The sequence below is a fragment of the Heterodontus francisci genome, chromosome 43 (genome assembly GCF_036365525.1).
Source record: "Heterodontus francisci isolate sHetFra1 chromosome 43, sHetFra1.hap1, whole genome shotgun sequence".
Classification (NCBI taxonomy): Eukaryota; Metazoa; Chordata; class Chondrichthyes; order Heterodontiformes; family Heterodontidae; genus Heterodontus; species Heterodontus francisci.
Genome location: NC_090413.1, coordinates 21,895,497 through 21,918,430, shown reverse-complemented (window position 1 = coordinate 21,918,430; position 22,934 = coordinate 21,895,497). Strand labels below are relative to the sequence as shown.

Genomic DNA, 22,934 nt, shown 5'->3' with positions numbered 1-22,934 from the left:
GATAAAACATTGGCTTAAGGACAGAAAACAGTGATTCTTGGTAAATGGTTGTTTTTCAGAATGGAGGATGGTATTCAGTGATGTTTCCAAGGTTCACTGCTAGGACCACTGCTTTTTTTGATATAAATGACTTGGATCTTGGAATATGGAGTAAAATTTCAAAATTTGCCAATGATACCAAACTTGGAGGTGTGGCAGGCCGTGAGGATGATACAAATTGGCTGCAAGAGGGCATAGGCTAGCAGAATGGGCATACAAGTGGCAGATGGAATTTATAACAGAGAAGGTGATGCATTTTGGTGGAAGGGATAGGGAGAGGTAATATAAAATTAATAGCACAGTTCTAAAGAGTGTGCAGGATATAGAGGAACTTTGGGGTCCATGTACACAGATCCTTGAAGGTGGCAGGACATATTGAGAGAATAGTTAGCAAAGCATATGGGATCTTTGGCTTCATAAATAGAGGTACGAGTACAAAAGCAGGGAAGTTATGCTGAAGTGTTATAAAGCTCTGGTTTGGCCACAACTAGAATATTGCATCCCATTCTGGTTGCCACACTTTAGGAAGGATGTGAGCGAGCTTGAGAGGGTGCAGAGGAGACTTACCAGAATGGTTCCATGGTTGAGGGATTTTAGCTACAAGGTTAGGTTGGAGAAGCTGGGGTGGTTATTCTTGGAGCACAGGAGATTGAGAGAAGATTTGTAAAGGTGTACAAGATTGTGACAGGTTTAGATAAGGTAGACAAAAAAAAAGTTGTTCCCATTAGCTGATGTACAAGAACTAGAGGACACAGATCTAAGGTTTTGAGCAAGAGATGCAGGGGGGGTGTGAGGAAAAATTTTTTTAAGTAGCGAGTGGTGATGACTTGGAGGGCGGTGGAAGCAGAGATGATTCATGATTTCAAAAGGAAATTGGATGGGCACTTGAGGGAAATAATCTTGCAGGGCTATGGGGATAGAGAGGGAGAATGGGACTGTGGATTGCTCTACAGAGATGGGCCGAATGACCACCTTTTGTGCCGTAATGACTATGACTCTAGTTTCTGGCAGAGCTGACACAACTCCCTGATCAGTTTGCACTCTGCAGATGAAATACAGTCGGACCTCAATTATCCACTATTTGACATTTAGTTTTGCATAAGCCAGCTGGAATGTTGAGCATTAATTGTGTTTTTAACTGGCTTTGCTGATAAAACAGAATAAATTATGTCTGAAATAAAAGCAGAAAATGATGGAAATACTCACCAGGGAAGGCAGCATCTGTGGAGAGAAAAACAGTTAACATTTCAGGTCGATGACCTTTCATCAGAACTGGGAAACATTAAAAATTTAATAGTTTTTAAGCCAGTGAAAGGGGAGAGTGTAGGAAAAAGACCAAAACCATAAATGATGTCTGTATGTCCAATATTTGATTGAAAAATATTTTATCCATGTAACTGATATGAGACCAGCAGGGATCCAGTGTTCGGGACCAGGAAACTGCCAGATGTTTTGATGGCAGCCGTTTTAGAATATTTAATTTGTAAATGAAAATGTGTGGTTTATCTGCATGTGCTGAGAACTTGATTAGGTGATGTAAATAGACCCCTCAGCAACTTCAAAAACTAGCTGTCAAATGAAATGTAGGGGCCTGTTTAGTGTGAATAATGAAGGTACTGCTATAAATACACACGCACACATTTTTGTTTCCCTCCAGAGAAACAGCAAGGTAGATAGAAAACATAAAATGCAAATAATTCCCATCAAAAGTAACTCACTTTAGAAATTTGTGCAACTTTTTCATGCACTTCATGCACATCAGCCACCCCAATGATCTGATTTTGAATGCCATCCCGAATGGTTTGAGTGAAAATCTGTCCCCTTTACTTAGCTGTTCCCAAAAGGATTGAATTGGAGACTCTTCAAGTTGGGTGTGTTTTGACTCTGTCCTAAAGCGAGTATGCAACCTAAAACTGCCTGTAGTTTGGCAGAACTTCCCATTGCACGTGAGCCACCCTTCCATTTAATGCAGATTGCAATTAATTTAATGAGGGCTAGATTTCTCTAGATTGTTTGTCGAAGCCAACCAGATCTATTAAAACAATATCAGATAGTTAGATTCTCGGGTCATCTGAATCCATTGATGTTTTTCAGTAGAAATGGTTGGCTGAACAAGTGGATCCATTGACACTGTTACAGAGCATTTTAAAAAAGATATAAATTCCTATACTCAATCCCACCAAAAGTAAATATTGTGCATTTTTAAAGAACTGTTCGGAAGGTTTAATGCGAATAACTTTTAAAGATGTAATGTTTGTGTCCTAAAACATTTTTTAAATGTAATTTTTAAAATCTGATTTTCAGTTTAACAGCTTAATTGTGGTATTGTTACTTCTGCGACGGCCTGAAATCTGATGGTCTGCTGTCTTCTGGAAGTTCTCCTTTAATCGAGTGACCGGATCGCAGTACTGTGTTGCTGTAACAACAAGTTCTTTCTGCTGGCTTCTCGAATGAGCTTCAACTTTGGGATTGAGTTGGTGTGGTTCACAATAATAGAAACTTTTTTCTTTACTGACGCAGGTGTGATAGGAGAGAGAACTGTCATCGTTGGCTCTGCGTTGCCTCCAACTGAACCAAAGGAAGCTGCACAGGAAATGCCACATAAGTGAGTGTTTGTTTGGTTAAAGCTTCTGTGATGGGGTGTTAGGTTTAGATTTTATGATGATGACCTCAGGCGCTCTCAATGTCCTGTATTTCTGTCAGTCTTGTTTTGCTTGTTTCTGAAATATCCATTGCATGTGTATCTTCGATGGTAAGGTCAGGCAGATAGGAGTCACGTTGGTATTGTGGATACTCAGAAACATATAGGTAATTTTTCCTGGTGGCTCAGTGGCTGAATGCATTGTATGGTGTGGTTACAGTGGCAAGGAACATCCCAGATGTAGATCTTGAAATTTACCGAGTTAGCTGATCACAACTAAGGACAGCTATCGAGGTGCAGCATCTGGCTTTCATTTCGACGGATTAGGGATGGGGGCAATTGCATGGGGTTTCTGTATCCAATCACTCGAGCAGTCCATCCTAGATACGGGTGGTAACGATGGGGTTAGCTTGGCTTATGGTCAAGTTGCCTTGACACTACCATACAGGCCCGAATGTGGACAGTGGCCACTTTGATGAGGTAATAATGAAGACATAGCTCTGGGAGTAGACCAACAGAATGGATTCACTGACTTAGGGGAGAAGAAACTGGTGGTGAATAAAGTAGTTGATGAGGAAATATTTGTGCATTTATACATTGGTGTATCTCGTATGGCATTGCCCGCAGTAAGAGTTTAATAGTAACGGGCATTTTGCTGTGTGTTATTTTGCTGTTGAGGCAGAGCTTTGTTTAACCAGGCTTAGATATATAGATGAATTTCTGCCAATAGGGGATACCGAGATCACTTGCTTTTTGAGGAGGGAAATTTACAACTGGCAGGTTGGGCATGAAATTACTGACCTTTTCCTTTTTCCTCTTATACTTTTGACACTTTAGCTGTTGTCAGAGTCCAAACTATACAACTTCAATATTAATATGTTTAATTTTGACATCATGCGTTATTGGTTAAAATGATGTTTCTAGTCAAATTTTTTTTTTTAAAAACAACATTGCTCAGTCACTATCCATTTGTCAGAAGTGTTAATCTGTTTAGCAGCAGAAAATGTTGCCTTAGATTGAAGAGTTAGGAGACAGCTGCAACAGGCCGGAATAGATGAGGAAGAAACGAGGATGTTGCCTGGTCTGGAGAGCATTAGCTATGAGGAGAGGTTGGATAAACTCGGATTGTTTTCACTGGTGGAGGGGTGACATGATAGAGGTTTACAAAGTTATGAGCGGCATGGACAGAGTGGATAGTCAGAAGCTTTTTCCCAGGGTGGAAGAGTCAGTTACTAGGGGACATAGGTTTAAGGTGAGAGGGGCAAAGTTTAGAGGGGATGTGCGAGGCAAGTTCTTTACACAGAGGGTGGTGAGTGCCTGGAACTTGCTGCCGGGGGAGATGGTGGAAGCAGGTACGATAATGACGTTTAAGAGACATCTTGATAAATACATGAATAGGATGGGAATAGAGGGATACGGTCCCTGGAAGTGCAGAAGGTTTTAGTTTAGACAGGCACCAAGATCGGCGCAGGCTTGGAGGGCTGAATGGCCTGTTCCTGTGCTGTACTGTTCTTTGTTCTTTGTTTGTTCTTTGAGGAGTAGGACAGTGGAACAGCTGCTGAGTTTTGCTGTTCTTTGCTGCCCACCGCTGCTCATCGCTTGGCGAATGGGGTAGTAGAATTACTGCGGTATTGTAGGTGCGTACTGCCATCGATATAAAATGTAATATTTTAATGGCTGTTTAGATCTTGGACAGGTGGAGGTGGGGAAGCAGGTGACCCTTCTGCTTTGGGATGTAAACCCCAAATGAAATGTATTGACATTGTACCAGACTGAGCTTGTGATGGGAAAATGTCCTGTGGCATTGCTCATGGGAAGTGGAACAAAGTGGGTGCTTAGTGATGCTCCGAGTATAGTAGTATGTCCCTTCTTCTGTTGACAGTGCCAACAATGAAGGGAGCATAGGTTCAGAGTAGAAGGATGCATTGAAGACTATGCAGACTGATGGGTGATGGATATTGTCTACTCAGGCTTCGCATAACCACATTTCTGGGTGGGCTGGGGGGTGAAATTCTTCTCTTGATCCCTCTGTCATTGCCGCTCATTCTGTGTCTCACATCCTGCCTTTGCACTGATGGATGTTGTAGCTCAAAGCCATTCCCTCCTGTTCTCACTTCAGTACACCTTACCTTCTGCTAGACACCAGTGTTTACCAAGAGTCAATTGCTATGTTGCTGTTCCTCAAGTGAACTTTCATTGTGTCCTTGTAGCACATTTGTTTTCCCTGCTTTCTTCTTCCATCCACCTTTACTCAATAAAGTACCTGCTTTGGCAAATGCATATTGCACATTCTAACATGCTCCACCGAGTTGAGTCATTGATTATCATAGCCTTAATACATATGTTGTCAGTATATTCCAGTACTTTGACCCTGTCCTGTAATCTAATACAAAATAAGCTGCGGAGATGTCCGTGATGAAACCTACCCAGCTGTTAAGTGTGCCCTTGAAGTGTCCATGTTTAGCATCCATACAGAAATTGCAAAGGGCAGCCAGCTGTATAAGGGCAGGTGCAGACACGATGGGCTGAATGGTCTCATTCTGTGCTGTAACTTTTCTATGGTTCTATATGTATGAGTAACTGCAGCTTGTTGAGCTCCATCCAGTGGTAGAAATAAGCAGCTACAGGACGATCTGTACTGCCTTTATTATAGAATGGGGATTACATGGAATTTACAGCACAGAAAGAGGCCATTTGGCCCAACCAGTCTACGTGGGTTAATGCTGCACATGAGCCTCCTCCCACTCTATTTATTTCATCTCACCCCATCAACATATTGTTCTAACCTTTCTCCTTATCTAGCTTTCTTTTAAATGCATTTGTGCTATTTGTCATAACCACTTCACGTGGTAGCAAGTTACACATTCTCACCACTCTCAGAATAAAGAGGTTTCCTCACTTTAAGTAGTTTCCTAAATTCTCCTCATCATTGCCAATAAGACTGGTTGAATATTGGCTCTCGGGATTACCAGTGTCAGGTTATTTGACCACCAGGGGCATAACATTCAAATCTCATCATGTTCTTGACCCAATGTCCACATACACGAACCTTTCCAGTAGATGGCACTTGACAGCAGCCAGCGGCGCAAACCTGTGCTGAGGCTAACAAGTGCCACATTGCTTTCCAACTTGAAATCAGCTGAGCTCAGAACAGAGCAGAGATCAAACCTGGGAACCTCTGGCCTATGTGGCTCAACTGCTCACTGTTGATGCCTAAATACGCAGATAATTTACCAAATAGGTTTCTCTATTGCATCACTGAAATGAACATGATCTAAACCCTGCATCCTCTCTACAGACCAAAGAGGAAAAAGTGGGGCCACATTATCGATGCTGATGGGATGTTTCAGCTGTTTCACTGTCCGCACGAAGGATGCAGCCAGGTGTACATCACACTGAACAGCTTCCAGGCAAGTACTGACCATTAGCAGTAGCTCTAACCTGTTGAAAGATTAAATGTCTAAGGTTTGTCATTAATTCAAGGTGAGAGAAAAAAACGAATTCTCACTGACCCTTCATGCACAAGGCAGATGTTGGCAGTGTGGTTGTCAAAGTTTGTAAAAGATACCTAGTATGGTTGGATATAGTCAGACGATCTTCAATAATTTTTTGCCATATCAGTGAAATCTGGATTTTCTCATTCAGTTTGTGTACAAATACAAAAAGCTTAAAGGCTGATGTCCACACCAACAAAATCTGATGGTTTAATCTTTCATTTTCCTGTGAGGAGAGTTGACAATGTGGGTTACTGATTTTTTTTTTCAGTAAAGGAAATGAATTACCCATTATTTACATTCAGCAACGAAATAACACAGCAGAGTGTCCTAAACGATTTGAATTATCTTAATTTGAACTAAGCAACTTTAGAGTAAAGAGTAGACTGTACTCTTGTAAGGACAGCAGTCATTTTTTGTCCCCAGATTTTGAAAACTCTTCACTTAAACTAAGCAATTTGAATTTGGAAAATTGTTTTATGAATTTTCCCAGATATCAATTAACAGCAAATAAGCCCATGTCTGACTTTGCTTCTTGTAATCCAAAAAAACTGATTACTAAAGGAGATTTTTCCTTGCTGCTACAGTTTTTAACAGCAGCACTATACTGATCATCTACTGCTACTCTCATTGATGTCCCTGTCCAGTAGCGTCCTCCGAAAGATGCCAGCCAGCGGTGGAGTCTGCTGGCCATCCACTAAAGACAGGAACAGGTGGGTCTGTGCTGCCACCCCAACTTGGGAAATCAGATCATTTATAACTGTGTACAGCCAAAGTGGAATAACTCTTGTGTTCACTGCCTATGGCCTGATTAAAAAGAAAAGCTTGCCATTATACATCTCAAAGCACTTCACATACAGCCAATGTTCCCTCTAAGCTATGCGGCCATGCAGAGAAGCAGACAGGTCACGCACAACCAATGTTTCCTTCAAGATGCATGCATGTGCTGCCATGCAGCAGTCTTAAAGGGATTGCGCCATGTGACATATGGGCCACCCACAGTAAAGAAAAATTAATGGGAACATTGCATATAGCGCTTTAATTTAAAGTGCAGTGTTTGCCATTATGTAGTGCAGCTATGTTGCACGCAGCAAAATGCCACAAACAATAATAAGATAACTGATAAACTAAACTGCTTTTGGTAAAGTAAAAGAACCAGAAAACTGCACAGCAACTCGATCCACAGTGGTTCCATGTAAATAGTTTCATGGTTTACTATAATATTCATGAGATTTCATTTGTTTGATTGCTTTCCTCTGGTTTTTAATTGCTAAGCTCATTTGCAAGCTCCAATTTATACATTCTAGTATTTAAATGCAAGAATTCTTTGTAAAGCCGACTTCTTTATAAAGCCAGGACAGAGTGAAAGTTACAAGGGGATATTTTATTTATATTACACTTGAATACTGAATGGTTAAGCACTTGCAATTTGATAAAGTGGTCCTAATGTTAATAGTCACAAACAATATTGTTTCAGTGCTTATGTAATGTACTACTAACGATGAGCTAGTGGAAGACCCACAATTAATTTGATTCACTTTAATGTGCCAGTTTGCTCCTTGTGCAATAACTCTTAATCTATCACCTCATTTGTTGCCACTGCCATCATCGCCAGTGACTGACCTGGAACCGCTAGTGAATCACCCTCCACATAGCTTCAAATGCTCTTACTGGATTCAGCCCACAATTGAAAACAAGGAATCTATCATTCTTAATTCCCTTTAAAAAATTTATAATTCTGTAATTCTAATTCTTGTAATTCCCTCAACCAACATCACTAAAACAGATTATCTGGTCATTATCACATTGATGTTAGTGGGAACTCGCTATGCGCAAATGGTGCATTTCCTACATGACAACAGTGACTATACTTCAGAAGTCCTTCTTTGGGTGTAAAGTGCTTTGGGACATCCTGAGGAGGTGAAAGACGCTATAGAAATGCAAGTTCTTTATTTCCTCAATTATGCTGCTGGTGAAAATTCGTAATTCAAGTGGATACAGTAGGAAAGATTTGCACAAATTTTGCTTGCTTCACTTAGAAAATGGCAATTTAGCGCACAGTTCTGCAGATCAGAAGCACAAGACCTCTCTCAGATCCAATAATATGAGATGTTGATGTAATAAGGCATTTTTGATTCACTGAAATTAGTGTATAGCCCAATTACGACACTTAGTCCACTTGTGGATAGCAAAACGGAATCTGATTGAGAACCGAGATTATACACTGACTTGCAGTCCGTGCCCTGATTGCAATGCTGCCAGTGATTAAATACAGAATAATAGATGAAACATCCACATTCGCTACCTGTCCTCTGGGTGTAAAATCCAGTGGCAAGAAAGGCGGTCCAGCAGTAGCGTCTTCTGCCAAGCCAACCTGCCCAGCATCGGGCTGCGACTCGCCAAAACCAGCTCCGCTGGGCGGGATATGTCGTTTGTATGCCTGACACCAGACTCCCGAAGCAGTTGTTCTACTCAGAATGTGATCACGGCAGGAGACTCCCAAGAGGACAGTGGAAATGCTTTAGAGACGTCCTCAAAGCATCCTTGGAGAGACCAAACATCCCCATTGCCTCATGGGAGTCCCTGGCTAGTGACCATCCTAGATGGAGAAAGCTCATTCGGGATGACGTACACCTCGAGGGACTTTTGTCGGGCACGTGTGTAGGCAAAGTCGAGGTGTCGGAGGGAGTGTACAAACCTCCAAACTACTCATCTACCTGACTCTTCTAGCACCACCTGCCCCTCGTGTGGCAGAGTCTGCAGATCACACATTGGACTTAACAGATACCTCAGAACCCATCAAACCGGAGTGAAAGAAAGTCATCCTCAAACCCGAGGAACTGCCTAAGAGGAGGAGGAGGAAGGGATATAAAGGAACTAGAACGTCAAATCTAGCACCTGTAAGTATTGTTTATTTGTTTGAAAGGAAAGTGTTGCCCCATTTAATTTTTAAAAATATTTCTTCCTGATCAGAACCATGTCAACCTTGTGCACAGAAAAGGGAAAACGAAAATCTGCTCACATCCAGGTTGTGGAAAGAAGTTTTATTTATCCAATCATCTACGGAGACACATGATCATTCACTCAGGTAGGTTCCAGATAAAACTCTACAGCCTTTATGTGAGAGATTTCAGCTCTACTTTCAACGAGAAGATTGCTTTTCCAAGTTGCAATCTGCTCATACGGGTTGAAGCTATGAAAATACATTCTTTAGGCTTATACTTCTGTTGAATAATGCAGATACCATAAATAAAAGGTTCTTGTGAGCTTTGATCTCTGGTCACCAGTTGCATCCTCTTGTGACTGATAAGGAGCTGTTTTGTATGTAATACTGGTTTATGGTGTTTGGAGGTAAATTGTATCCTTGGCTGCATTTCCAGCATGGTTAATTAGAAATGCAAATAGGCTAGTTAGGTCCTTGTAACTCATTGCGGAGCCTTTCATCTTCAAATGGGCATGGCTACATTGGTAAAGGTTTAGAAAAGGATGACCAAATTGGTTCAGACCATGAAATACTATCTAGATGAATCTTGAAGATGATTTAGCTGTCCTTGATCGTCTTCCTTGGGAAATAAGTTTGGGGGCGGGGCCATGACCATGAATATTAAACAGTTTCCATTGGAGGAAATGGATCGAGAATTTCTTCTCATAAATACGATCTTGCCGTACTGAAATTGTTTCGTAGAAGAAGTCTTAGATGTGACCTGATGAGCCCTTCACATTGTCAAGGGAATAGGTGGTGTTGTACATAAATACAGAAGAGTTGAACTTTACAGTGAAGGTAGAGATTCACAGGAATGGAATTGAAGATTATAAGGAACAATATAGCTAAAGATGATAAATAGTTTGCAGAGCATAAAGCAAAATTTATACAGGATGCAGCTGTATTATCAGGAGGGAGTTCACTGTTTTGGAACATGGGAATTTTAACTTATGTTTGCTTGCTTCCTTCACAAAATTTAGAAATGTTTTGAGGCAAGATTATAAATGCTCCAGTTTTTTCTTGTATATAAGTGTTGAGCAATTGGCCTCAGGACTAATGCAGCTCTGATAATCTGACTGTCAAAGCTGAGTCAACTCTGTCCTTTTTGCCCTTCTTACAGGCTGATTTGTGCTGTTTGAATTCTGTGGCCATGGAGGTTTGAGAATAACAGCTTTTAGATTTGTTGCCTTGGTGATAAATCCTCAATCAGAACACCACGATCTGTTAACTTAAGCAAATAGAAATATATGCACATTAATAGGAACATGTACTTGAGCCTCATCTGTGATATCCAAGGCTCAAAAGTATGAACTTATATGCCCTCTGAAGACTAAAATTTTGAATAGCCTTGTGCAGAGGACAGCAGATGGCTGTCAGTTATAATAACACCCAGTGACGCCTTTGATTGTAATTAAGTCCTTCATGTTTTCCAAAAATAATGTGCCCTGGGAAAGATGCGAGTCTGTGACCTATGTCTGGGGTTCAATCTGTGTCAAACCCAAGAGTGTGGTTTATAAACAGCAGAGCCCTGTGACAAAATTAGGGCGACAGCTTTGTAACTTGCTTCCGGGAGCAGTATTTATATAATGCAATGTTTTCACTGAATATAAGTAACATTAAAACCCACTTCTTCACTTCACTTCAGCTGATACATGCAGAATGGACTGCAGGGCATAATGAGTTCTACTAGTAGGACCCTGTGATTTATGGAAATGGACAGAGCCTCCAGTTTTAAGGCTATAGTTTTAACAGACTTTGCAGAGAAGTTCTAATGCTTTTAGAAAACATCTGGCCCTAAGGGCATTTTATATACTTAACACCTACGCAGATGCAACCTACTGCGCTGCAAGTCTGATTTTTCAGTTGCGATAAGAAAATTGCAGGCACACTCAATGTGGTGGCAGTAAAAGAAGGAGTTTACGCTCTAAAGTTTAGGGCAAGTGATCTGGCGCAATGCAGCATCTGCTACCAATTCCACTGCTTTCTATGCTGTATGTGTGTAGCATGTTTTGCTAAAGCACAACAAAATTGCATCAGTTTCAAATAGTAAAAATACTGGTGTTTCAGCAGTGACAAATCTCTTGCTTCATCTGTGCCAAAATTTAATTTTAAGAAGTCAAAATAACCAATTATTTCTCGTCTGGGCTTGCACGCGAAGGAGGGGCATTCGGGCAATGTACCAACAGCAATTATATGCCAGCAGCCTTCAGGAGTCATCGAGTCTTGGTGGCACAGAAGGAGGCTATCTGGCCCATCGAGTGCATGTAGAGCAATCCAGTCAGTCTCATTCCCCAGCTTTATCCCCATAGCCCTGTAGGTTTATTTCCCTCAAGTGCCCATCCAGTTTACTTTTGAAATCATTGCTTGTCTCTGCTTCCATCACCCTTGTAGGCAGCGGGTTCAGGAGGTGAAAAAAGAATGAACTGGTAGGCTAACAATAAATGTCTTCAATATGCTTGGTAGAGTGGCCTGATATAGATACAGTAATGCCATGCTTATGATACTGGACTAGCAGTCCAGTGGTCATATGTTTAAATCCCACCATTGCAAGGTGTGAAAGTGAATCCAATAAATCTTGGAATCTAGGTTCGGACTGGAGAAAAATGACCATGAAAGCAATCTGATTGGTGCAAAAACTCATTGATATCACTTAGTGAAGGGAGCATGCCAACCCTACCCAGTCTAATCTAAGCATGGTTTAATGCTGTCTAAAGTGGGCTATCAAACCACTCTGGTGTATGATGGTGATAGCATCAAATTGGGGCAATTGGACATGGACAATAAATGCACTGTCGCAACACCCCAAGAATAATCTTTTAAAGAATAGATGTGCCAGTAACATCTAGTGGCACAATATTGACCCTGCACCAATCATTTTGTCATCCTGGGCCACAGAGGTGCGGATCATGTAGCATCCAGGGCCATCCACAAAATTTGAATTCATGGTCCCATTAATTCGCGCATAACTCATTGCTACTGATACCAGCAGACTTGGTGTTTAATTTCAGATTTATCCAATAATGAAGCAATAGAAGTAAGGGCAGCTCTTTGCAAATTCTTTCAAACAATATTTTCAGCCAATAAAAAAATAACCCCGAATAGGACTGAGTTGCTTTTAAGGATCTGATTGGCTGGCTCAAAGGGCACAAAACGGAGAGGAATGGAAATTCAGCTGTGGACAGTTGGATACCTCAGTCTCGGGATAAGGGGTTGGCCATTTAGGACTGAGATGAGAAATCTCTGTTTACTGAGTTGTGAATCTTTGGGATTTTCTACCTCTGAGGATGGTCAGTCATTGAATCTATTCGAGACTGAGATTGATAGGTTGTTGGGCCTAAAGGAATCAAGGGATGTGAGGAAGTGGAGTTGAGGTAGATGATCAGTCACAATCTTATTGAACAGCAGAGCAGGTCCAAGGGGCCGTATGGCCTACTCGTATCTCTGGTGTTCTTAGCTGATGCAGTACTGGCACCAAAGCAGAGTTTGGTTCTTGCTTTTCCAGGTTTTTTTTTATGATGACACTAAAATAAGAGTATAAGTATTGGCATGCCTATACCAGACTTAGGTTTTAAAAGTCTAGGCTGTATGCAGAAGGTGTGACTGAGAGTACTAAGGAGCTTCAAAGTTTCAAATCCTGGGAAAGAATGAGTTACAGTAAGAGATGGCATGAGTCATGATTTCAATATTGTGAACATACAGGTTAGAGCATGTGGGATCATTGGTAAGGACAACTTAGATTGAGATGATTCACTTATCAGTCAAGGTTTTTCTTGTATCCTGTCTAGGAGTGAGAGAGAAGTGTTGATCTCCCAAATATGGGAGCAGTGTTCAAGTCTTGGACTTGGGGAAGTTATTGAATGGTCATGAAATATTTGGTATCAAAGAGGGGGTCTAATTTATTGGAAGGTAACTTCATGCAGATTGTTTTAAATCTGTTTTAACTTCAAAATAAACTCAGAATTGCTGGTTCTAATTTTAGTTTTGTGCCATCTAGGTGTGCGGGATTTTATCTGCGAAACTTGTGGAAAGTCATTCAAAAGGAAGAATCACCTTGAAGTTCATCGAAGGATGCACACAGGAGAGACACCGCTCCAGTAGGTTTCTTGTTGCTTTATAGTTCCCTTAAGGAAAACACAAGAGGCATTTGCTTGTAGTTTTGTTTTGTGTTCCCCTCACTTGAATCCGATCAGGCAAGTAAGCTGAGCACCTTAATTACACTTCACATTTATTAATATATTTTGTTCATTCGAGCTGGAAAGGAACACTCACTTTGGTCACAAAGTATAAGTGTCAAGCCCTCCCAAGTCATTTGCAGCTCAGCCATTTTCCAGAGTTAGGCTCTGTCTCCTCTGCCCAACAATGTTCCAATTCTGTAACTATGTTTTGGCCCCTCTGAAATTACCCTTTTGATGCCAAGTGTTTGTGTGCCCTCTCAGACCTCAGTGGAGACTACGCAATTTCATTTCCTCACATTGAACTTGCATCGTACTTAGTCCCAGACGTGAAAGGATAGTTCCCTGCTGCAGTGCAGTTCCCCGCTATTTAGTGCATTTTATACCTGACCCACATTTTGATCGACATTAAAACTGCTCACGAAGCCCTGTTTTGGGTGTCTAAAAAGATGCCTGATAGAGTAGTCATTCCAATCGTTAAAGGAAAACTTGGGAGCAGCGTTTAAAAGAGAAAACTCTCCAAATTGCTAATCCATGCTTATAATCCATTAACATCTTTAGTGTAAATTAAAGGCAAGAGGTTGTACTCTTGGTTATATCTTGCTTGTGATTCAAACATCTGTATACTTTATGTCATGTACATTGAATTGTGCAATAGTTCATCTGAGCGGAGAAATGGGAGTAAAATAAAAATACCAGCCTCCTGCCTTTCCTCTTTTGTTTGATCTCTTTTGGCCCATATAAAAATCAGTTTAAAGTAAGGTGAAAGACTTTGTACATGGAAACTCAAAGCTTGTTTTTTTTTCATTTCAAAGTGCTCTGCGAGCAAAAGAAAAATTGAAGGAGGCAGGCTGTGGGCAACAATGTTTTCGGACATCGTAGAATTTCTACTGTAGAGTCCACTAGCAGTGATAGATTGACTTCCATTAGGGATTAAGTGAGGCAAGTATACTCGGGCTCACGTAGTGGGTAAATGCACTGCATTGAAAAGTGCATGTTGTGCATAAGTCATATGAACCAGAAGGTCCCATGTTCAAATTCCACTTGGTACCGAGTTTCATGGTCTCACTTGGAGTTCTGTAATTGACACTCCTGCCCCTGAGCTGGGGAAAGAAATAAAATCAGCCCAGGTCTGCTTCTGATCACTGATTAGGGACTCCTGTAGGAAGGTGTAAGCAGGTGGATGAAGTGAAAGGAAAAAGGGTAGAGCAAAGTGTGTAACAAGCAGCCGATCCGCTAACTCCCTTTTTGTGCTTGGCTGTCGTTGATTATCACCCCTTTTATGTTGATTGGTCCTTTCAATTTTGGTATATCAAGATCCCACTCTATCATGGACAAATTGCTGCTGATTTCCCAGACCTGATAGCTAAAGAGAATGCACCATAAGGGCCCAGGTTTGTTTCCCAGCCAGACCAGCGATAGGAGTGCGACAGCTAGTTGTAGTGCCTCTGGACTATAGAGGAGATAAATGAGCTAGAGTTCCCACTCTCATTGGGAGTTATCATGTCCCAAAGAAGAGACTGATCGCTGGGTAAATTTGATCTTTTCCAGTCTGAAAAAGAGACATCTGAGAGGTGACTATTATATAAGATAGTTAAGGGGAGTGGAAAAAATACATTGTTTAAATTGAGAATAACTTAAAAAGAGAGGGGAAAAAAAAGTTTTTTTTTAAAAAAAAAAGCAAAATGCTGCAGATGCTGGAAATCAGAAATATGAGAAAAAGTTACAAATACGCAGCAGGTCTGGCAGCAATTGTAGAGAGAGAGAAACTTAACATTTCAGGCCAACGGCCAGACCTGCTGGGTATTTCCAGTTTTATTTCTGTTGTGTAAAAATGAAAGACATTTCTACAGTGCCTTTCACCACCTTAGGCTGTCCCAAAGCGCTATTACAGCCAAGGAAGTACTTTTGAAGCGTGGTAACTGTTATGTGGGAAATGCGGCATCCAGTTTATGTGCAGCAAGGTCCACAAACAGCAATGTGATGACCAGATAATCTGTAAATTTAAGACTGATATCAGGAAACTCGTCCACACACAGTGATCAGCCCATGGAGTGGATTCCTAGACAAAGTAGTGATAGCAAAAGCCCTAAAATTAGTTTAGAGACAACTGGTTGCATCAATGATGGGAGGCAGGTTAGGTTCTTCGATGGATGAACTAAATGCTCATCAAAATTACCTTGTTGGCTTACGACCTTGTGGGAGAAGTGCTGAGTTGAGTATTGGAATGTTTAACAGTGGCATTAATGAGGTTAATATTGATTAGGGTTTTTTTTCCTTGGTGTTTGAAGGTGTGAAATCTGTGGGTATCAGTGTCGACAGAGGGCGTCCCTGAACTGGCACATGAAGAAACACGACACTGAGATACAGTACAACTTCACCTGCGAACATTGTGGCAAGAAGTTTGAAAAAATGGACAGTGTCAAATTTCACAAGCTAAAAAGCCACCCTGATGTCAAACCATGTGATGCTACTGGAATTGTACTGCAGTAATACTTGAGGCACATGCACAAACCCTCCTCGACTCTATGTAAATTCTGTGCAAGTACAGAGACTATATGAAAATGAGATTTTATATTATTTTCAGCTTTTTCTCTATATTAAATATTTTCAAATGAGGGTGCATAGAGTGAGGGAAATGCAATGAGTTTACTTGAATCTTGGGCCAGTGCAATCACTGGTGCTGAGGCGGGTGTGTCACTCTCACAATGCACTCTGAACCGACAGCTGATGAAGCCAAAGGTGGATTTGGTGCTGAACTTGTAAGTGTCCTGCAATTAAATGGCATAATTTTAAAACTCTTGATTGCCGATGGGTCTCAGTGCAACGTGTAGTGGAGTTGATTGGGCACTGTGGTGTTGGTGAGGGCAGTGTTGTTTTGGCAAACATCCTCCTGCAAGGAGCTCCGGTGAACTATCTGGCAGTGGCAGTCAATAATGTGACCTGATCAAGCTCCAATCACCTATGGTTGAAAAGTTGGCCACTTTCAGGCAATTTATTTTAATGGAACAGCAATACACACAACTCTAAAACGGACAGTGGGTTGGCAGGCAAGAAAAAGGGGCACGTTTATTACTTAGAAACAAAATGGCAACAAAATACTAATGGCAAGAAATGAAATGGCACATGTAGATAATTTTTTTTTTCTTGCGTTTTCTTAGTCATTGACTACTTTCAGGGTACAGTTCATGCCCAAGCAGCCATTATTTATATGTGAACCTTGATGTTGGTTAGCTACTAAAGCATGTGGGGCATCACCTGATGCCCACATAGAAACTTGGGTCAATTGTAGTGCCCCTAATATCACCTTAGCTACAATCAGCTAACTCAGCACAGAGCAAGGAATCAAATGTGGGACCTTCCTGGTCTGTATAGTTCAGTTGGCGCCTCCGGGCCAAAGACGGGAAAATCAGCCAGGGTTCTTGCATCAGATCACACTGCAAGGCTGGTTAAGTGCAAGGGTGAATGTTTGGTGAGTGCAGGATCAAGCTTGGCTATGATGTACCCCATCCCTCCCACTCACTTGAGATCACAAACAAATGACCATCTTGGTGAGGCAGAAGCAGGTGCCCAGCACTACAGAATTGTGCCCCAGCAGGAGTTGGTATCTTGAGAAGAGCCGGGGGTAGATTTGGAAGAGAAAAGAAAAACTTCTATTTGGCTACTTATAATCCAAATTTATATTGCTGCTGTTAACGTTGACCATTCATTCATGGGTTAAACATGAACAGAAAGAGAAATGAGCTCAAGCATTGTAAAATTGGAGCTATAGACTCTTGTTAAATCTTTGAACATTGATAGTTTTAATAAGGTCTCTAAAATTCTTGCCATTGGTAATTTCTAGCCTTGAGGTTTGTTCAATCTATTTTCAACACTTATCTAACCTCTCACCACCCTACCCCAGCATGAACAGCATAAGGAAGAGTGGACTTGAGTACCAGACTCTTACAGGCTTTCACTCATGGCCAAACCTCCTCCATGCACTGTCTGTACATGTTGCTCATATCTTCAGTTGGTGTTGATATTGGTGTCCTTTTACAGTAATTATTTGAGTGATGGAAAAATTGGAGATTGGAACAATGAGTAATAATTCTGGATTTGCATTTGGGATATTATAGTTGCCTCTGTGCCTAGGTTAAGCAGTCAACCAAGCTGGAAAGTGCATGGGCATGGGTTTTGGACAAAATTGGGCTCACTATGAAATGGCCGAATGCACACTTTGGGCAGAACACTGGAGTTTGAGCAGCACCTGTGGTACTATAACGCCAGCAACAGATGATACCTTTAAGGGCTGGAGCGAGTGTAATGGAATACTAAATTTTTGCAAGTGCCTCATTCCACTGCATTTTAATTCAGGTATGTAAAGTGCTGTGCCTCTACCTAGCCTGCACTTAAGACACGGTGATGGAGCCTTGGGCACTTTATCAGTAATGCCTTTCAGATCTCATTAAAGTTGAGAGAAACATCGACACAAGGACTGTTTACAAACTGAACTGGTACGGTGGTGATGATGAATGTATATTGAGTTTTTATTTCGCGTCTTTTTTGTGTTAGTAAATGTCTAATTATTTTAATGTACGTTTTTTGATTATTATTTCACACTGGCATTTCCAGGAGTCGCTTTTTTGTGGTGTTCTGTCCTGGTCCCGAATCTCACTCCATGGTTCTCCTGATGTTTGGGAGAAATGCGGCCAGGTGATATGCTGCATGATCCAGGAAACATGATCATCTCCCGTTTCCATCTTTCTCGACCCAACAATTTGTTTCTTTTTTTCCTCTGCCAAGTCCTTGTTTTCAAGCACTTGCTTTCAAATGTTATGGACACCGAGCTTTGCTATTGCCTTGAGAAGATGGTGGTGGGACATATCCATTAATGATTTTTTTTGTGAAATGCCTCGAGATGATTCATTCCAGTCTGTATAAAATGTAGTTTCTTCCCTTGCAATGACAGCAGTACAGCAGCAGATGGAGCCGGCAGCCTAGAATTTGAAAACCCGACTGATTCATTTGTAATGGCCATCTTAAGCAACTGGTTTCCAGGGGCAGCGTTAGATGGATAATCTCTTGGTAGTTTTGCATTTTCGCTAGGCATCTATTTAAAACTGCTAGATGCCATTTGTAAAACTGTAATCGCTTCAATAAGGAACACACATTTGTTAAATCTGATCAGTTGACCAGTATCTAAACTGGTAATTCATGAGGTTTCAAATGGATTAAGTTCTACTTCTGTTTCCCTGTTCTTCCCCACCCCCCGGCTGTTGCCCATTTTCTTCCCTTTCCTGGAGGCACTGATGGTGGCTGGGTAACAGTTCCATTGGCACCAGCAGTCTGTATATTCTGCCTGGTAATCAACCATCAAGTGCATTACTGTCTGCCTTGACCTCACCTGACACGTGCTTCTTCCAGGATGAGAGCCAGGTGCAGAAACCTTTGCCGATCTCCCGCTCCTCCCTAGCTAAGACCACAGAGGCAGAATAGCTGCAGCCCTGTTAACTCTGAGCAGGCAAGAGGATCAGATCACTGGCATTGCATGCTTATGAAGGAACTAGACTGGCCAGTATCGGTCACTCCTTTCTAGTTGGTGGTGACTTCAGTAGCTGATAGGGGAGGGGAAGGAGCCTAGAACTTCACTCTTTCTTAGAACTGTGGGATGAGCAGCCCTTTCATTTTAAGAGACAGCTATGTGCATGGTTGTTTTGATTCCACAACAGATGAGAAAAGAGGGCCAATTTTAAATGCTGTTCCCAAGTCTCTGTCTAATACGCTCACTCCGTGATGAATTGTTTTGTTATCTGCCATAGGGATTTAGTGTGCGATTGATAGGTACACTTGGCACATCTTTTATAACAATTGATAGGGCACTTCTTCTCACTTTCTAGAAGAAGGCAATTTATAACTCTGATTTCCTCAACCAGTGTCTCTGTGTACCATCTGTTCACACTAGAAATACTGAAGCATATTATTTCTCCTCTCTCTTTTCTTCCTGTCCTGACGGTGCTGAAATACAGATCCAGAACCACTAGCTGTTCTCCAAGTAGCAATAGGAACCTAGATAATGAACACCAAACCTGATTGTCCTTCCCTGATTGTCTATGTGCATTTTTTTTAATCGGGTTCACTGGATTTTAGAATTTCCTCAATGTGGGTTTGGTGGAGTGGAGGCAGCAGAAGGGAACAAGAAGTACTAAGCAAACACTTCCTCAGTGGGTTGAAAAGGGGAAAAGTTCTTGGGGAGCAACTTCAGGCTGCCTCCGTTAATGGTGTAACCTGGTCACCTCCCTGATTCTGAACTAGGAGTGGATGGGGGACCCAAAGAAAAGAGAGAAAAATCCCTAAATAAGTGAGGAGGAACCTTGGTGTGTTTTAACTCTTGTGTTCCCATCAACAAATAGTCGTTTGGTAGTACAGAAATTGAGTATTGCTGAAAGTAGAGGCATGGTGTTGAAGCTTTCTGTCTTGCACTCATCAGGACAATCTGCAAGAATACCAATGTAAGGGAAAGCAACAAATTTATACTGTATGAGAAGACAGTGTTGATTGGTTGGCAAGTGAACTCAGTTCTATTTTCAGCAATCATCAACAAACACTTGTCAGAAATAAACATGTCAATCTTTCATATTGGAAAGGATTTCCAACAGGGCAATGATGGTGCTGGAGGACATCAGTAAAATCTCAGGGTCTTGCGGCTCTTAGCAGAGACTTGTTTCAGCGTTTGTGTTTATTTCTTAACCAGTATAGATTTTCCTGCAAGTCTTCATTGGTTGACAGAGCTTTGCCTGAGAGCTTAATGCAATTTGATCCTTGTTTGCTTGGCTCAGTTGTAGCACTCTTTCCTCCGAGTCAGAATGTTATGGGTTCAAGCCCGACCAGAGGACTTGAGAGCATAATGTAGGCTGACACTTCAGTACTGAGGAAGTATCAATGTCAGAAGTAGGGAAATGTAATTGCCAATTTTCCAAGGTCCATCAAACAACAGTGAGACAGAGATGAGATAATTTGTTTTTCACATTTGTTGAGGGATAGATAGTGGCCAAGACTCTGGGGCAGAACTCCCAGCTCATCTTCAAATAGTGCCATGGGATTTTTTATGTGCACATGAGAGGATAGGTACGGACTCGGTTTAATATTATCATCTGAAAGACGGCACCTCCAGTGCAACCTTCCCTCAGTACTGCACTGAAATCTTAGCTTAAATTATGTACTCTCTTGAACTACATATGTCATAAACCCAGCTATTAATTCTGCGCAATGGTCATGGTGTGACCTGGCTCATGTCTAGGGATCCTCCGTGCCAAAGTTAGCCGTATAAATTGCTCATGCGATTGAAAATACTTAGGCCTACGTCTTACTAATTACCGTAGGCTGAACCTTGCCTATGACACTATATTTGAGGAGCCATATACGCAACAAGTTTATATTGAGGCTACATTTTCAAGAGAATGGTATCTGAATTCTAGATGATCAGCAGAATACAGTTGAACCGTGTTTGTGTTTATTAATTTTACTTCTCTTTTACATGTGAAGTCATAAACACTATGGGTTATTTTAAGGTCTCAGAAGTCATTATATTTGAAAGTTTTGGTAGCTATCATGAGTCTGTTTCAGAAAGGATATTGATAATGTATCTGTTAGGCAATGCTACTTGATTAGTCTAATACAGGATGCCGAACAGATACATTATCAACATCCTTAGATAGATCTGAATATTATAATTAGGCTATCGTATTGATTTCAGAAAGAAATTGTGGATTTTTCTTAAGGCTTTGAGGCAGCTGCTGGGAGGCATTTGAGAGTAGCCTCAAGTATCTCAATTCCCAGTATATTATGAGTAGGCTGTAGTAGGAAGGAGGTGGAGCAGTGGGTTAGTATGCTGTCCTTTAAACTTTGGCTCCAGTATTTGAATGTAGCTTAGAATGTTGGGGTTAAAGTCTGATGGTGAGCACAATAAGTGAAATATGTTAGACAGCCTCAACATGGTTCCTTATAGATTGATACAGCAGAGAAAGAGTCCATCGTGCCTGTGCTGGCTCTTTGAAACAGGTATCCAATCGGCCCATTCTTTGTCCTTTCCCCCACTGCCTACAATCTTTACTCCATTTAAGTGTTTGCCCACTTCCCTTTTGAAAGTTATTCTTGAATCTGTTTCAACTACCCTTTCGAGCAACAACAATTTGCATTTGTATAGTGCCTTTAAAGTAGTAAAACATCCCAAGTTGTCACAGGGCTGTTAAATTGATACCGAGCCATGTAAGGTATTATGAGAGATGACCAAAAGCTTGAGGTAGGTTTGAAGGAGTGTCTTAAAGGAGGGTCGAGAAGCAGAGAGGTTTAGGAACGGAATTCCAAAGCATAAGGCCGAGGCTGATGTAGGTGCGGCTGCCAAAGATGGAGCGATTTAAAATAGGGGATGTGCAAGAGGCCAGAATTAGAGGAGCACAGAGATCTTGGAGGGTTGTAGGGCTGGAGGAGGGCGAGGCCATGGAGGGATTTAAAGGCAAGGTTGAAAATTCTAAAATTAAAGCATTGCCGGAACACGAGCCAATGTAGGTTAGCAAGTACACTGGTCATGGGTGATTGGGATGGTGCAAGTTAGGATACGGACAGCAAAGTTTTAGATGAGTTTAAGTTTACAGAGGATGGGAGGCTGGCCAGGAGAGCATTGAAATAGGTCTGGAGTCAAGTTGTCAGTGCATTCCAGAGATGCTTCTAAATTGCAAGATTATCCCTAATTCAGGACCAATTGCTGCTGACAGGATGTATAACTCAGAGGCTGTGAAGATGGTGTGGGTGCTATGGTGCTATAAGAATTGCTCTTCTAAGGTTAGAGTTAAGATATGTTGGATAGGCCTCATCATCTATAGTCATTGTGACCTGTGCTATACCTTATCTTGGAGTGCTTGGTGGAAAATGGATATAAAAAGTGTTCCATTCCATGGAATTAATGTCTCACCTTCAAACCATTGCATAGATGAAGCAACTATATGTATATACATCTCCAGTTGTTTTTTATGGGCCTTAAATGTGTGAAAAATCTGTTTCACACTAATAAGTCAGGCTAATTGCTTATCAAATTTGTCTATGGTGAGTGAACCAATTGTGCCTTTTCACAGAGTAATGCTGACAATATCATGGAGATGACAAAGTTGGCTAAAATGTCTATTTTTGAGAAAAATCTGAAAGTCGTGTCCAATTTGTGTTTACTGTAACATAAATGATGGAAATACTCAGGTCACGCAGCATCCATGCAGAGAGAACAGAGTTAACATTTCAGGTCGATGCCTTTTCATCAGAAAAATTTCACAAATCTAACAGGTCTTAAGCAAGTATGGTGGCAGGGAAAGATGGGAGGGGCGGAAAGGACAAAGAGGAAGGTCTGCAATTGGGTGGAAGGCAGGAGAGACTAAATGACAAAATGATGGTGAAGGGCAAAAGGTAATGGACAATTAAAGAAACAAAGGGTCTTCAGCTGTAAATGACAGGAGCAGAATCATTACCAGCACCTACTGTCAGGAAAAAATCGGAGCAGTGGCTATGATCTGAAATTGTTGAACTCTATATTGAGTCGGGAAGATTTACTGCACTCTGGAACAGGCTCTCTGAAAGAT

At 41.3% G+C, this 22,934-nt stretch overlaps 1 protein-coding gene across 1 annotated transcript in view; it reads left to right on the top strand.

Moving 5' to 3' along the window:
• The window catches only part of znf653 (zinc finger protein 653), a 33,712-nt gene extending 15,809 nt beyond the window's left edge, over positions 1–17,903 (top strand). The window contains exons 4-8 of the mRNA XM_068021129.1: positions 2,560–2,644; positions 5,979–6,090; positions 9,148–9,262; positions 13,152–13,251; positions 15,621–17,903. Coding sequence (XP_067877230.1) covers positions 2,560–2,644; positions 5,979–6,090; positions 9,148–9,262; positions 13,152–13,251; positions 15,621–15,822 — 614 coding nt within the window. The 3' untranslated portion in view covers positions 15,823–17,903. The remainder of the gene's footprint in view (positions 1–2,559; positions 2,645–5,978; positions 6,091–9,147; positions 9,263–13,151; positions 13,252–15,620) is intronic.
• The last annotated feature ends 5,031 nt before the right edge of the window (positions 17,904–22,934 follow it).